At 41.6% G+C, this 15,578-nt stretch overlaps 4 protein-coding genes across 4 annotated transcripts in view; 3 read left to right on the top strand and 1 right to left on the bottom strand.

The window, feature by feature from the left end:
* Positions 1-1,878, top strand: part of hddc3 (HD domain containing 3) — a 3,644-nt gene extending 1,766 nt beyond the window's left edge. The window contains exons 2-4 of the mRNA XM_005746695.2: positions 1,087-1,142; positions 1,230-1,470; positions 1,657-1,878. Coding sequence (XP_005746752.1) covers positions 1,087-1,142; positions 1,230-1,470; positions 1,657-1,787 — 428 coding nt within the window. The 3' untranslated portion in view covers positions 1,788-1,878. The remainder of the gene's footprint in view (positions 1-1,086; positions 1,143-1,229; positions 1,471-1,656) is intronic.
* Positions 1,879-2,618: 740 nt separating this feature from the next.
* On the top strand, positions 2,619-7,821 carry mfap1 (microfibril associated protein 1). Its single transcript, XM_005746696.2, has 8 exons — positions 2,619-2,858; positions 4,176-4,392; positions 4,486-4,624; positions 4,710-4,897; positions 5,347-5,616; positions 5,705-5,864; positions 6,637-6,726; positions 7,295-7,821. The coding sequence occupies exons 1-8, from the start codon at positions 2,777-2,779 to the stop codon at positions 7,472-7,474; spliced, it is 1,326 nt and encodes a 441-aa protein (XP_005746753.1). The 5' UTR covers positions 2,619-2,776; the 3' UTR covers positions 7,475-7,821.
* A 12-nt stretch (positions 7,822-7,833) lies between these two features.
* On the bottom strand, positions 7,834-10,641 carry hypk (huntingtin interacting protein K). Its single transcript, XM_005746688.2, has 4 exons — positions 10,423-10,641; positions 9,141-9,196; positions 8,986-9,037; positions 7,834-8,054 (listed from the first exon to the last, which is right to left on the bottom strand). The coding sequence occupies exons 1-4, from the start codon at positions 10,582-10,584 to the stop codon at positions 7,959-7,961; spliced, it is 366 nt and encodes a 121-aa protein (XP_005746745.1). The 5' UTR covers positions 10,585-10,641; the 3' UTR covers positions 7,834-7,958.
* An 881-nt stretch (positions 10,642-11,522) lies between these two features.
* serinc4 (serine incorporator 4) overlaps positions 11,523-15,578 on the top strand; it is a 39,593-nt gene continuing 35,537 nt past the window's right edge. Inside the window, exon 1 of the mRNA XM_005746687.2 lies at positions 11,523-11,793. Within this exon, the coding sequence (XP_005746744.1) occupies positions 11,767-11,793 (27 nt within the window). The 5' untranslated portion in view covers positions 11,523-11,766. The remainder of the gene's footprint in view (positions 11,794-15,578) is intronic.

Raw genomic sequence — 15,578 nt, 5'->3', positions numbered from 1 at the left:
ATTTTTATTATATTGTCTTTGCTTTTATTTATTTTTTTACCTTTCCCCCCCAAATTCGTATTTTTACATTTCTTCAGACATTCTGCTTTATTATGCAAAAGAGGAGCTAGTGATTGTTTCAAAATATCTTTTGAAACGACAGTTCAGTGGATTTGTTTATCGTGGTGTTAGCAAGGAGCACCATAGATGGGCAGCCAGTGATTAAGCTCCCTCCTTGTGTCCCTGTGTGTAAAGGAAGTTTCTGATGGTTCGTCTGCTTGTTCTGTTTGAGTTTTATTTTCCTACTTACAAATGAGACCTATGAGCTATGTTATAGTGGGGAGGTAGAGTGTACAGCCCGATCCGGCGGGGAGGTGTGGGAAGCCAGATCAGGCGCCCCCCCCTTCCGGCTCTCCTCTCTGCTTACTCCTGTCTTGTCCCTTTTGTCTTACTTCTCTCTATCACCTTTTCTATCCCTTTGAAGAAGTGAGGCTCCATAAATGCTAAAGAGGTAAGTATTAGTTTTTAGTTGCAATGATTAGATAGAAAAATAAACCATAGAAACCTAAACAGAAGAAAGAAGAAGAGAAATTACAATGTTAACATAAACCAGTGACACACTCCAGGGCTGAATCAACCCTGGCAGGGCCTCCTTGGATGAGGGTGTCTAGTGATAATGGCCAAAACACCCGATGAATCCCAGGTCCACTACTGACGATGTGTCCCAAATTTTAATATGAAAATGTAGATCAGATCTCTAATCCCTAAACCTAACCAAGGAGTTAAAAATGGCAGATTAGCGTTGGTAAAAGACCTAAAGTTGAGGAATAACGATGTGTGCTGCTGGCAAAGTTTCTGGGCTTTCCTCATAACAGCCATCCCTCAAGATTCTCTCCATTTAAAGCAATGCATTATCAGGGACTGTAACATCTAGTCCTTTTACTGAATGTAGAAACTTAAAGTGCTGGAGGAGCTCTTCAGAGAGGAAATGTCTGATTATAAATGAGTTTTCTTGTTCTATAAGTGACTTCTCTTAGCAGTCTGGAAACAGTGAAGGTTCTTGTTTACAGTCTTGTTTACTCACAGCTCTCTGTGTGTGCTTTTAAGGAGTAGCGAGAATCCTCAGCCACGAAGGGGGCGTCACAGATATCGAGGTTTTGCAGGTGAGTTATCAGTTGTTACCTGTTAGTCACAGTCACGTGCATGTATTCTCGCATCAGTAATCCTGTGTGCTTCCTCCTGCCCTGCAGGCCGCCCTGCTTCATGACACAGTCGAAGACACCGACACCACCCCCGCAGAGCTGGAAGCTAAATTTGGTGTAACTGTGGCTCGCATTGTTCAGGAGGTGACAGATGACAAGAGCCTGCCCAAGCAGGAGAGGAAGCGTCTACAGGTGGAACACGCACCTCACTGCAGCCAACAGGCCAAGCTGGTTAAACTGGCTGATAAACTGTACAACCTGAGGGATCTGAACCGCTGCACTCCTGTTGGTCAGTACGTCTCTGGACACAGTGCTGTTTCCTAAAATAAATGGGATGCTGTGTAAAAATAAATAAATAAATAAAAATTAAAAATGAAGAGGATGAAATGCTTTGGAACACTTTATTTATTTGGCAGAAGTGCAAAAGACAACATAACAAACGTTGTTCAGTTATGTTTCTGAATGTGCTTGGCAGGTTGGACAGCTGAGCGAGTGCAGGAGTATTTCCTGTGGGCCTTTGAGGTGGTGAATTGCCTGAAAGGAACCAACTTGGCTCTGGAGAAGAAGCTAGAGGAACTCTTCAAAGAGAGAGGAGTCCAGCTCTGACAGGAGGGCCACAACACAGTGGAGAATGGGCTATTTCGAATGCAAATAAAATGCTTTTTGTTTGTAAATATTCAAAATAAATCAAATTTCATGTACATTACAGTGTCCTTTAGTTTTCTGTTCTGTTTGTAATGTTTTTGCAGGCTAGTTGAATCCCCGAGTGTCTGATGTTGTGGTGTTTAGTAATAGTGAAAAAGTAAAAGATACTACTCCCCATTTGGTAATTGTAGCTTGTGGACTGTGATGGTGCGTTTAAAAAAAAAAAACCAACAAAAAAAAAAAACCTATTTAGATATAACACACATTTGCAGGACTGCATTACACAAAGCAAACAATTTGGCACAACGTGTTTTTCACTATACATGTTATTGGTTATATTTGAATCCATTGAAGAAAGCCAGGATGCTCAGTAATTTTCTTTAACAGAAAATAAATAAGCTAATATAAAACAACAAGGAGATGTAGGTCATTTGCATTTTTTCTCTTGAAGCGACCTGATAACTACTTCATTAAAGATGATTTAAGAGTTTTAGTGACTCCTGTACATGTTACATGTCCACATTTAAAACATGGGATTATTTGAAATTATTCTACTTTTTAACCAAGAAAACAATAAATAATTTGATTTATTCGTATAAAAAGAATGAATGTGTTTAGCTCAGCAGCCTGCAGAGGGCGATGTTACACTAAAACGTTTCAGAATATTAACATTCACTTTCACCCTTCCCTGTTTTAGAAAGTTAACTTTTCGTTTTTCGGAAACATATTTCCTGTGTAAACCAAATACTTCCTATCTTCTGTATTAAAGTGAAATGTACACAGTCACCGCTTACCGGCGGAAGAACTGTCGGAGCAAATTTACTTCCTGTCCGTTCGCCGACTGTGTCGAACTTCCGTTTGATTTGAGCGACGACGAGGAATTCGTTTTGTTAAAGTGAAATACTCATTTTTTAATCTTTGTACGGTTGCATATCGTCGACCGGGCGGTCATGTCTAGTCGCGAAGCCCTAAACATGAAGCTTCCACCGATCCAGTCCACGGCCGGAGCCGTGCCGGTCCGGAATGAAAAAGGTGAGCTTGTGCGGTTAGCAAGCAGGGTGTTAGCTGCGTGCTAAGCTAGCTAGCTGGAGTAGCAAAGCTGATAGTAAATTTATGTACGAAGATATATGCTGGAAAAAATTGGACTGTACTTTCTTCTTTTTTTTTTTTACTTAATTTAATAACATTAGTGTCCTGGCTGTAACAATTTAAGAATTGACGGAACATGTTACAAAATTATCTTCGTCTACATATCTGTCGTGTTGTAGTTGGATAACGGGTCTCAATAAACCTGATGGGATCCTGCACTACCTGCGGCCTCAGAGTGGAGTTGCATTAAAAAAGAGCCACGTTTTTATTGCGGGGTGCCTCAGTTTGTGGTTTGCACGATTTACACTTCAGATTAACTCTCAGTCCACTCCGTGTTAAACGAGCTCCGTCTTTAAGCCAAAGGTTTTCATTGGCTGGTCTTCCTAAACAGAAGGTTTTTAGAGCAGGTGACATGACCCAGTTGGGGATATTTCCTCTGTGTGACATAATACAGAGTCAAGAGTAGAAAAAACTGTCCGCATCAGTGTGTTGCGAGCGGCCTGAAGCCAGTGAGGACGTAAATACACAGACACCAGCACTGTCAGGCATTGCAGTTACTTAAAGACCAGTGACCCCAAAGTCGGAATCAGAATACTTTATTACTCCCCAAGGAAATTATGTGGGTTACAGTTGCTCCAAGACAGCAACAGACTAAACGAATTAAATAATACAATATGTTGCAGAGTTTACAAATGTAAGAAATAGCACTAATATATACATGTAAATACACTCAGTTTGATGTCACGTGTGCTTAAGAAAAGGTGGATTTATTTCTTACTTAGCAGAAGAAGAAAATTGTTCTGAATTAAAATTATGCTTCATGTCAGTGGATTCATTGATTAATAAAAGTATTTTTTTAAAGGTTTTTACTAGATTTGCTACATACAAAGAAATTGGATATTAGAAGTGACTTAAATAATAACTGAAAAACAAACTGTGTAATCATTCATTTGGGGTTACCAGTATTGTATAATATTAAATCAATTCAGGTTTAGGTACTTTTAAGATGACTTTTTATGATTTGCATGTCCTGTGAGAAAGGTATTAAATCATTATGTCGAGCAGTTTTCTAGTGATCGGTTTGTCATGGAATGATTTATTTAGCAGTAATGATATTTATGACTTGGTCTTAGCTAAACATTAAAATGAGAAACTGCAAAGTTGGTATTATTTGTGGTTCTGCTGAGCTGGTATTCCTAATCGGAAAACTTTACGTAGGTTCAAGTGTGATTAAGAGGATTGTGTGTCTCTGTGTGCCAGGTGAACTCTCCATGGAGAAGGTGAAGGTGAAAAGGTATGTGTCGGGTAAACGCCCTGACTACGCGCCGATGGAGTCGTCTGATGAAGAAGAAGAAGACTTCCAGTTTGTGAAGAAGGGAAAAGAAATGGAGCCAGAGGTGGAGTTGGAGGAGGAGGACGTCTCTGATCCACGTCTCAGGCGTTTGCTAAACCGTGTCTCTGAGGACGTGGAAGAGAGGTGGCGCCCAGCGTTTACAATCTGATTCAAGTTCACCAAAACGATTGTGTTGGAAAGCTGACGTGAACATGATTTGTGCCTGTTTGTCCTCAGGCTTGCAAGACACAGACAGATAGCAGAGCCTGAAGTTGTGGTTGAGAGCAGTGAAGACTCTGATGAAGGCACGTGGCACCCACAGCGAGAGGAGAGCAGTGAAGATGAAGAGGAGGAGGAAGAAGAAGTGGATGATGAGGTGCCTCAAAGCTTAAATTTGTCAGTTTTTTTTTTCTTCACCTGTTTGTACTAAGACATGTTTCTTTTCTTCTGGTCACTTACAGGAAATCGAGAGGAGGCGAGCAATGATGCGTCAGCGAGCCTTGGATAGAAAGAATGAAGAGATGGAGGTCATGGAGGTGGAGGAAGAGGGGAAATCAGGAGACGAGTCGGAGATGGAGTCTGAATACGAGGAATACACCGACAGCGAGGACGAAGCAGAGCCGCGGCTCAAACCTGTCTTCATCCGCAAGTACGAGATGAAAGTTTGTAGAACAACGTAAATCCAAAGACCGTATTTATCAGTCGCAGACATGCGACGGTCAGTTTTCTGTGCAGAATGTTGACAGATCAAGACACACAAGAAGTGTCTGCTTGCATTACTGAAGGAACGAAAATTAACAGCATGGAGAAAACATGAGTGAATGATGAGTCTTTTATCAAGTGTGCTGTGTCTCATTTATCCAGAACAGTCATGTCATTTGGAAACATACAGTACAGTCTGGAGCTGTTCACACTCAAAAATGTGTTTGGAAAGAGCTCGAGCAGAGCAGAACGTTTCTGTCAAAGTAACTCCTGAACACTTTATTCCTGTTAAAGCTGCAGTGCGCTTTGTGTTTTAGATGGAAGCAGATCACAACAACACCGGCCTGAATACCAGGCCCTTAACATTAATGAGCACATGAACTGTTTTCTCCACAGAAAAGAGAGAGTCACAGTGGCAGAGCGTGAAGCAGAGGAGCAGAGGCAGAGAGAGTTGGAGGCCGAAGCGAAGAGGCAGGCGGAGGAGCGACGGCGCTATACCCTCAAGATCGTGGAGGAAGAGGCCAAGAAGGAGTTTGAGGAGAACCGGCGCACGCTGGCTGCTCTGGACGCTCTGGACACCGATGGAGAGAACGAGGAGGAGGAATACGAAGCCTGGAAGGTCAGAGAGCTGAAGCGCATCAAAAGGGACAGAGAGGCACGAGAAGCGTAAGTAAACACCAGTTTGAGTGACTGAAAATGAATTTGTGATAAAGGAACATCCAGAGAAGAGATCATGAGTGTTGTTTGTTCTCAGCTTCGAGAAGGAGAAGTCTGAAATCGAGAGATTCCACAGCTTGACTGAGGAGGAGCGTAGGGCCGAGCTGCGCAACAACGGCAAGCTCGTCACCAACAAAGCCACCAAAGGCAAATACAAGTTCCTCCAGAAGTACTACCACAGAGGAGCCTTCTTCATGGTGAGTCACCACAGTGCTTCAGTCTAGCTGCACTATCTAACTGAGCTTCCCCCAAATGTCCCAGCTTGACCCAGGGCTTTTCTGTTGAGTTTCTCCTAAGAACCTAAAACATTTGTTACATGTAGCAAAGCAATAATACTTTAATTTCTCATTATATGACTTGCCTTTGAATGAATTTCTTGATTTCCATCCCCCTTTTCTTGTATTTTTTAATCAAACTATTTGAGGAGGATCTCTTTGCACCAAATACTTTCTGTGCATTTACCTGCATGTAGTTGAGTAAAGCTGAGTTAGTTCACCTAGAAATGAATTAATTTGGATTTGTGTGCCAAAGGTCAGGTGACTGTAGTTTAGTTTAATCAACCAGAGACAGATGATAAAATGATTTTCAGTAAAGTTGAGTACATGTTGGATATTTTGTGTATGTTATGTGCGTGCACACAGGGATGCTGAGCTTCAGTGGGCTGGTGGTACTGTCTGGAAAAAAAGCAGGATATATGCACCCCACACAGTGCAGGAGATGCATGTAATCCTTGTGGATGTGAACTTTAAACAAGCACCAGGCCTGTACTGTTTTGTCCTCAACAGCAAACTCTTGTATCAGTGAGCTTTTTAAAATGTCCTGACTTTTTTTTTTTTTACACCAAAACACTTTTATAGTCGTAACATCTCTGACCTTCTGGCTCATCCCTGGAACATTGATCCAAGCTGCAGGATATTAGCTGATGATGTCAGCGATAAGTCTAAGTGTCAGGATGTTTTTCTTTTGCAGGACGAGGAGGAGGATGTGTACAAGAGAGATTTCAGTGCACCTACTCTGGAGGATCACTTCAACAAAACCATCCTACCCAAAGTTATGCAGGTCAGTGGCGTTTGCTTTTTCCTCATCTTCATCGTAGCCTGGACTGTTTCACGGAACATTGTTATAACAGCGTTGTGTTCATATGAAAAATAAGGTTAAATGGTTTTCAGGTGTTTGTGCTGTTTCTCAGGAGATCTAGTTGGAACCTTGGAGAGGAGGATGTAAACACTTAACCATGTTTTTACATTTGTGTCTTGTTGTTCTGAACATTTGGACGGCTATGTTGTGAAATTAAATGTCCTTGTGTGCTGCGGGTGTTTCAGCACTCCAGCTAGCTTGGATCTGCTTACTTGCAGATATTTATTGTTAATCTGCATCTGTTTATTTGTGCGTTTTCATAAATCAGTACTTGTTTTGAAGCTTTAATGACTAAACAGTCGTCTTTGACCTGCTGCTGTTTCCACTGACTTCTTCTCACATGTGCTGACAGCTGAGAGAACCTCTTGTGCTGCACAGAGCAGTAGAGACAATAACAGTGCATCTTATTCAGGCAATAGAAAAAAATAGTTTCTTTTTCTCTTCAATCACGGGGCTCTCTGATCTTTTCTGGTTTGTGTTTCCTGCAAAGGTGAAAAACTTTGGTCGGTCTGGACGCACAAAGTACACCCACCTGGTGGACCAGGACACCACGTCGTTCGACTCTGCCTGGGCTCAAGAGAGCGCTCAGAACACCAAGTTCTTCAAGCAGAAGGCAGCAGGCGTGAGGGACGTGTTTGACCGGCCCACCGTGAAGAAGAGGAAGACTTAAGATGCACATGAAGAGGATATGAGCAGGCCCACGGTGCAGCTGTAAAGACTTTGAGAGACTGAGCTGCAGCCTGATGGTCTGTTTTTCTGGACTGTGACGTGGAAGGAAATCAGCAGATGGACTGCTGGCTCCATGAAATCTACAGGAGATGCAGCTGGTGGGATTTCAGCTGTAAAACCATCAAAAAGAGGTTTCTATGTCATTGGACGATGGCTTATGTAATTTTGTAAATTCAACATTTAGTACACACAGTCTCCCACTGACTCGTTCCTTTTTCCTCGGTGTTGTTTACTGATGTTTGATGACTATTTCAATAAAGCAGTGTGTTTTCTTTTTTCATAAATGGACATGAAAGAAGCCAAATGTCAACTTTTATTTAAAAAACAAAAACACAAAAACAACTGTCAAGGTAACACCATGACAGTTTAACCACCCAGCGTGACCGATGAGCCTAATGAAGCAGTCCAGTGTCAGTCATGTTTGTTCAGTTGGTCAGAGCCACCAGAGCTTCCACCACGTTTCCCATGTGTTCCCTCAGACTGCGCTCAGCCACGGCCCTCGAAATCTCCATCTCAGACATCTGGACACCAAAAGAAGCGTAAAGACAACTGGTTTTATAAAAACTACAGTTTGGCTCAGGACGATTCCTTCTGTAACACACTGATGTAATTTAAGAACGTAGGTTTAATATTTGATAAGTTTCCATTACCAACGCTCCAATCAACAAACGTTAGACAGCACTGGTCCAACTTGAATTTTATTTTTAGATCACCAATTTACAATAATAGTCGGGACTTAATAAGGTAACATAAGTCATATGTGCACACATGTAGTGACTGTGAAGGAACTACTCCACTGTAGAGCCAGGCTCATACGCTGCGATCACCTGGGAAATCAAAGGAAAGGAATTCCAGTTCTAATCGTTTCAAGTGAAGCTTTTAGGAATTCTGCTACTTTCAGATCGCTGAGATCTGATTTTTGTCAATTATCAATAGAAGTGTTTTTGATTCTGGTCCAAGATGCTCATATTTATCATTTTCACCACAACTAAAAAATGGAATCAACTTTTTGGGTTTGGGTCACACGGCGTTAGTGTCCACATACTTTAGACCAGGGGTGTCAAACTCAAATACACAGTGGGCCAAAATTCAAAACTGGAACAAGTCGCGGGCTAACATTAATATTTATTTAAAAACAAATCTTCCTCCAGATATAAAAATGAATCTTTTCTTATGGACTCAAACAAGTTTTGCTGAAAAACTGAATTTGGAACAAGCAAAGCTTAATACTAAACAATATATATATTCGCTGTATAATACCAGTAGGCCAGCTCTAATAGTAATTTGGTATGGCTTCGCGGGCCAAATGTAATTAGGCTGCGGGCCAGAGTTTGACACCTATGCTTTAGACCATGTAGTGAACCGGCATTTGTGTGGTTGTATAACAGCTAAATGGATTAATACAGAAAAAGAGTAAAATAAATAATATAATAATTAAAAACAACAACTTACAATTAGCTCTACGTCCTCTCTCTTGATGGTGACTTTGGCCAACTCCTTTTCTCTGAAAGCAGGAATAAATAAAACATCGGGACTCTCCTGGGTCTTTTACAGTGACTGAGGCAACAAGGAGCCAACACTTCAGTTACAGATGAAGCTGCTCTTACCTCTCCTGCTTGGCTTTCTGTTCCCGCGACCTTCTGTCTCCAATCACTGACATGGCCTGTGACAGGAAACTCTGTTTATAGCATTTATATGGTTTTCACCTTCCTATGTGTCAAACATGAAGAATGTCGCAACCCAGACAATCTCTGTTCTACACGTCCAAGCATTTTGTCTCACAAATTAATGATTTTTTTTTAAAATAGTAAATGTTACAAGTAAATAAAGTCCTGCTCACAACTCAAAGTGTACAGTGCGTACACATTTCATGACTCAAACACCAACAGACGGTCGCACAAATGATGGGAATAATCTAGTCACGTCACCACTCATTAGGAAGCACCACAAATATTTGTGTGTGCCACACACAATGTTTACGAATGAATATTAAAATGTGCATTTATCCAAAAGGCGTTAATTATTGGTATTTTGTCAAGAAACAAGGTTTCAAGGTGAGAAAAACTGAAATACTCCTCTGGTCTCACTCCGTGCTGCTCTATCATATCGTGAGTTAGTTTGCAGTAGTTAATTTTTTCCTTTAGGTCGAAATATAACCTGAAGGTCTTCAGGAGGCGCTGCGGTGGAGTGGGCTTGGAAAATGATGTCAGGCAGCATTTTACTATTTTCTGATGCAGGCATCAGTGAGGTAAACCCTATTTGATTACTAGATGTGCCTCATAATGGGAGAGCAATTACTTTAAAGTTGTGATTACGTCGCTCAATCATCCAGGGAAGGAAATCCCCAAAAGGTTGAAACCTGCAGTCAGCTGAGAATGAGGAAGTTACCTGGATGAGTGACAAAACGTTTCTCCCACGTGCAGATGGACAGAATCAACTTTAGGGGATTGTGATTACGTCCCTAACGTTTGAAAGGTTTTCGTTTTTCATACCGGAGCTAATGAGAGACATTTAAAAACAGAAGCCTGACAGGACATGTGCGCTCTCTATAACGCTGCTCTTCTATGTGCAGCATGCTCTGTCTCAGCTGTGAGGCTGTCGTGTCTTTTTTTTAAAAACATATTTTACTTGTTTTAAAGAAAACCAGTGTGCGGATTTACCTGGCGAGCCACGAAGCAATTAGTTACCGAGTTTATCACTCACGTTACATAATTGCGCAAACGTTAGCTACTAGCATGAAAACAGGCAAAACTCGTGCAGATCAAGTGTGTATAAAACACAAGATACACACCAAACACACTAGACTTGGTTCTGTGTCAGTGATGCTGTGCGGGAAACGGCAGCACGGACCGCATGTTTCCGGTGCTAACGTTAGCCCGCTGCTCTCACCGTTTCTAAATCAGAGCTGGAGATTTCCTTCTCCTCCGCGTAGTCTGTCACTCGCTCCAAATCAGCGGCCCCGCTGTCATGTTTCCGAGGCTTCTCTGCCGGCTTCCCGGTGCAGTTTTCCTCGGCTTCCAAGTCCAAATCGACATCTCCTTCCGCCGCCATGTTTGCTCGAGTAACGCCGGAACAAAGAGGACGGTTCCTAGAACTATCGGATGGAATACGGGGTAGTACCGGAAAGCTTTAAAAAATAAAATTCCAGCTCCCTTGAAACAAAAAGTTCTTTAAAAATAGCAATAACAAAAAACTCAACAAAATTAATTAAATCATAAGATACAAACAACAAAAATGAAAGTGTTCAGTTTAAAAATACTGCATGATACTTGTTTGTGAGGAAGAACTCATTCATATTTGTCCGTAGATACTATATCTTTATTTCATGTAGTCAAATATGATTCTGCAATGTTGCTCAACCTTGTAATGGATATGTGTATACATAATTTAGGTAAGCGTTTGGTCACCATGACTATGTCTTACAGGACACCAGATTTATTTTATTGTATTTTTTTTAAGAAAAAGGAATTTGTCGTCAGTCTGATCAATATTTATGATCAGTCAGATCATCCATATATCCAAAATACAGCACAACGATTAAATCCAGTGTGGTCCCCTGTGACACTGAGCAGAGAAATGTGTCACAGTGATAACAGCAGAGAGCATAAACAACAGTTTGTGGAAGGCTCCAGTAAACCATCAACAGTCAGTTGATCAGATGATCAGTCTGATGCATCAGAGATGCTGGGGAAGGAAATGTCTGTTTATTTTATTTTTAAAAATTCTGGATCTAAACTAATATTTAAACCTACCCACATGTTTGAGGAAGGATAGCATGACTTACTGTCTTGTTATTTTTGAGACAAAAACAAATAACCGGATTACGTGCCGTCTGTCTCCGGATAACTAAATCTCTCTGTACTCCTCTTTGTTCTATTCCTGTCTGTTCTAAGAGGTTTACCTGTTCTTCCACCACTGCAACAGATTTCCTGTGTGTCCAGACTTTTCCAGCCCTTCTGTGTATTTGAGCTTTTCCAATCCACCCACCACTGTAATCAGATTAAAAGAAAGAGAAACCTGTTGGTGCTTTCAGCCTCGAGTGGGACTGAAAAGCCACCTCAGTGCTCTGTGGTTTCCTCCTTCAGGAGGTGCATCGGGTCGCGAGCAGCTGGAGGGATGCCACCGGGGCCAGAGACACATTGTTCCCGTCATACCAACCCCTTCATCCTGCTTTATGACTGATGCCTGCTTGACAGTTTTGGAGATCTCATCACCCAGGGCCTCAGGAACGTGATGACAGGACGCTGGCTTCGGCCACAGGTGAGACTCTGCAGAAAGCAAACAGCCTGACAAACACACAAGAATAGAAATCATCTAATGAAATGAAATTCCTCTGATTCCCAAAAGGATTAAAATGTTGCATACAACCTCTGCTGCCCTTAATTGTCACTCAGTCAGCGCTGAGAACCAGTGGGACTAACAGATTCTATGTAATTATATATTTTTTATATATATAACAAGAAATACTCAGAGAGTGCAGACCGCCGCTGAGGCAGCTCACTCTCTGAGTATTTATTTTTCAGGAAATATTATTGTATATTTATATGTTTAGTTTTCTTTGATCTTTTTAAACGTACTTTAAGAAGTTTGTATTCCAGTAAAAACAAGTGCAAAGTGGAGGCTTTTGTCATTTCCCATTTTATTTTGTATAATACATTAGCAATGAAGTTATTGGTTAGTTTAGTTTGTTAATAACTGGACATGAATAACTTAAGTCTATTATGTACTACAGTACATTTCTAGCTAACTAAGCAGCTCATTCTGTTTCTCTTAACGAAACTTCCTTTAAAGATCAAATCATTTCTGTGTGAACTTGAAAGAGAAGCAGATGTGAAATGTAAAAGTAGATCATAGTTATGAAAGTGTGACCTTATTTGGCCTTGAAGAAGAGGTCAGAGGTCCAAAGTAATGTCATATTTAAATCCTCATACATCTTTGCCTGTATACGTTCATGTTGTCAGTGCGAGCGATGGCAGTGAGAAGTACTTCTATTTAGGTGACCCCCCCTTACAGAGCCAAACAATTGTACTGGGCAATTGATGTAAATATTGGAAACCACCTTTCAGGAACATAATTATTGAGCACTGTGTATGTACACAATGTTCCTGTGCTAGAATAAAAAGGATGGCATCAGATTTTGATGTTAGACCAATGAAAGCAGCACTTTCCCCAAAGTTAAGCTGTCAGTAGAAAAAATGCTGTGTGTAATAATCTGTCGTCTGTGTAATCCTTCAGAGTATGAACACGCCGTTCTGTCAGAGCTATGAATGGGTACATTGTGTCTCTATGGGTAGAAACATTCCTATTGTTTGTAAAATCTGGTAAAAAGTCACAGCTTTTATTTACCCACCAGGACCAGCGCTGCTTAGAGCGCTCAGGTTTGTCTGTAAGATTCCTAAATAATAACAAAGGGATCAATTTTGAATTTTTTGTGATAAATGAAAACAAGGCTTGGATTTCAGCCAACAGTCATTGCACAGGCCTATTGAAACCATAGATCGAGCACATTCACTCAAGCACGGATTTGCATCCTCTAATTTGCTTTTGTTTGTTCTCGCTGGCACTTCCTCCTCTCCCACAAGGCAGCAGTAATTATCCAAGAGTGAAAGGGGCCCCAAGGAATGCCGGACCCTGCGCAGCCGACCGGAGCGCTGAGAGCAACACGTGTTTGTCACAGTGACTAACTGGTTTACACCCACACTTGTTGGAGGGGATAATCTAAAGTGAAATTAAGGAAATGACATCAAACAATGTTTGTTCTTAAAATTAGTGTGGACGTTTGTGGCCTGGAGAAGCCTTCCTCAAGGTCAAGGTCAAGGTAACTTTATTTATACCCAAAGGCAGGGTCAATTTGCTTTACAGAAAAATGACAGCATTTGGCATCCCTTTCCTAAGTGGGTTACTGGTTCAAGAGAGAGTTATCAAACACATGCAAAGTTACATCATCTGGTTCATTTCTGTCATTTTTATTGGATTTTTTACTAAATAGATTTGAATAAAAGTACTTTGAGTTGTAACATGCATGCAGGTGAAAGGTTATGAATCCTGGGAGCGGGACACCCACACTCAGGGAGACAGCAGAACACAGTCGTGTCCTGAGTCCTCCACAGTTTCCTCCCCTGGTCTTTGTGTACATTCACAGCTAGCGTGCATCACCTTTCAGTCCTTTAGTGTTTATTCTTCTCGTTTTGGTCATCTTACATTTCTTTGATCGTCTTGTGTATCTGTATTTATTTACAATGTATTATATACAGGGACTAGATAGACATTATCAAAGCATCTTAGGTCAGCTAGTCTTTTCAAGTATATTGTTAAAAAAGTACTTTTCTGTGAAATCGCTGTGAATGAATATGTGGCAGTGAGCTTGTTCTTGGTAATGCTGGCTGTGGTCAGCATGTTCACCATGTTCACAGAGCTCCATGTGTCTCCATGAGCCTCACACTGATAATCCTACAACTGACTTGCTGGAAGATTCTGGAAGAGTCTTCATTGACTGGCTTTGTAAATCCAAGCCTGAACCAGGTTAACCTCTGATGTTCCCTCTTACTCAACTTCTTCTTTATTGCTCAGTCCCATGAAGGTAAATCTGGTAGGACTGTGTCTCCTCTCCAGAGGCTACACGATCCTGGCACAAGCTGCTTTTTTCCAGCGTACATTCACAGAGGTTCAGTACCAAGAACAACTCATTAAAGCAGCTGAACACGACAGCATTGTGACTCTCTGCTTTTGCTTTGCATCAGCATAACAGTGAACAGACAGTTTAATATATCTGCAAATAACAAAGTGATCTTTTACAGTTGGATGTTTTTGTAATGCATTGTACTCAGATGGCTGTTTACTGAAGCAGGGGCTCTAAATCCCACGGGTCCTGAGGACACTTGGCCTTCATCATGTAATCTATCAGACACAGCAGTAACTAAGTAAACTTGTAGCTAAACATGTTATTTTGTTGGGTTTTTGTCTCCATACGGGAGCACAGACTGCTGTGTATTATTTCCTAAACATGCTGCACATTGGAGAATCTCTGCAGCTTCAGTAGAAGGTTTCACTCAGAGTAACAGGCTGCAATAATGCTGTGCCTGCGCTGGTGAAGGTCATCCTGTCTGAGAGGAGGGCTGGAACAGCGATGGGATTATCCCAGTGCGCCACCCTGCACACTAACCCAGATCTAATCTGACTCTCTCCTCATGCACTCAGCGCTTTTCAGCCGCTGCCGTCGTCTCGTTTCCCTGCCGCTGTGCAACACAGAAGAGTGTTTTAGCACATATCCAGCTCCAAGTAGCTTTTACACCTCAGTACTGACCAGCTTTGTCCCTTTGAGGAATTCATGGACTGTTTTCACAAATGTCAGATTGTAGAACAGAGCTGGCGACGAGGAGTGTAGCAGCTTTGCAATGGGAAAGCTGAACTTGCAGGGTATGGTTTCCCCCCACGAGCATAATCGGCTTTTATCATGCGATATTCGATATTTGATATCATTTTACACAGAAACTCATCAAATAAAAGCACAAAGAAAAATACTAACAGTTCATGGAGCTGCAGAGTGCAGCAGCTTGGATTGTGGAGCTGTAAGTCCTTTAAATGATTGCTGAGCAGTCCATCCCAACATCACACACACACTGTCTGGGTAACTTAATAATAAATATATTGTCTTTTGTTCATTTTTGCCTAATACCTTATTACTCTCCCATTAGAGGCCTTCCAAATCCATTGGCCTGTTTATCATTAAGCACATGTACCGATGCCGTTGTTGACCCATCAACGGCAGAAAGCCGTCCAGCGCGTCCTGCTTTAACATTTCTGGGTCGTAGTGCAATCACGAAAACTCGTTGGGATTACGGATGTGGGCCTCTCTCTCTCAGACTTGGCCCAGGTCTCGGAGAAAACGGCGAGTCAAGCTTCCAGAAGTCACACAGGATAATTGTTTAATTTTCCAAATCTGGATTAAACATGCCCAATCTCATTGTGCTGTGGATTTTGTGCAATGCTGGGAATATGGAATGGAAAGGGACAGATGGGACTGGCACATGATCCCTGTTGACCTC

Source organism: Pundamilia nyererei, unplaced genomic scaffold (genome assembly GCF_000239375.1).
Source record: "Pundamilia nyererei isolate P.nyererei 1_Seehausen unplaced genomic scaffold, PunNye1.0 scaffold00181, whole genome shotgun sequence".
In the NCBI taxonomy this organism is placed as follows: domain Eukaryota; kingdom Metazoa; phylum Chordata; class Actinopteri; order Cichliformes; family Cichlidae; genus Pundamilia; species Pundamilia nyererei.
This window is presented reverse-complemented; position numbering and strand designations above follow the sequence as displayed.

What these genes read in the sequence shown, in the direction of transcription:
- mfap1 (XM_005746696.2), top strand. Translation starts at nt 2,777, where the DNA reads ATGTCTAGTCGCGAAGCCCTAAACATGAAGCTTCCACCGATCCAGTCC. An exon ending in AAGAAGAAGTGGATGATGAG is followed by an intron (nt 4,625 to 4,709) that starts GTGCCTCAAAGC and finishes GGTCACTTACAG; the next exon opens with GAAATCGAGAGGAGGCGAGC. An exon ending in AAACCTGTCTTCATCCGCAA is followed by an intron (nt 4,898 to 5,346) that starts GTACGAGATGAA and finishes TTTTCTCCACAG; the next exon opens with AAAAGAGAGAGTCACAGTGG.
- hypk (XM_005746688.2), bottom strand. Translation starts at nt 10,584, where the DNA reads ATGGCGGCGGAAGGAGATGTCGATTTGGACTTGGAAGCCGAGGAAAAC. An exon ending in CCAGCTCTGATTTAGAAACG is followed by an intron (nt 9,197 to 10,422) that starts GTGAGAGCAGCG and finishes TTCCTGTCACAG; the next exon opens with GCCATGTCAGTGATTGGAGA. An exon ending in CAGAAAGCCAAGCAGGAGAG is followed by an intron (nt 9,038 to 9,140) that starts GTAAGAGCAGCT and finishes TCCTGCTTTCAG; the next exon opens with AGAAAAGGAGTTGGCCAAAG.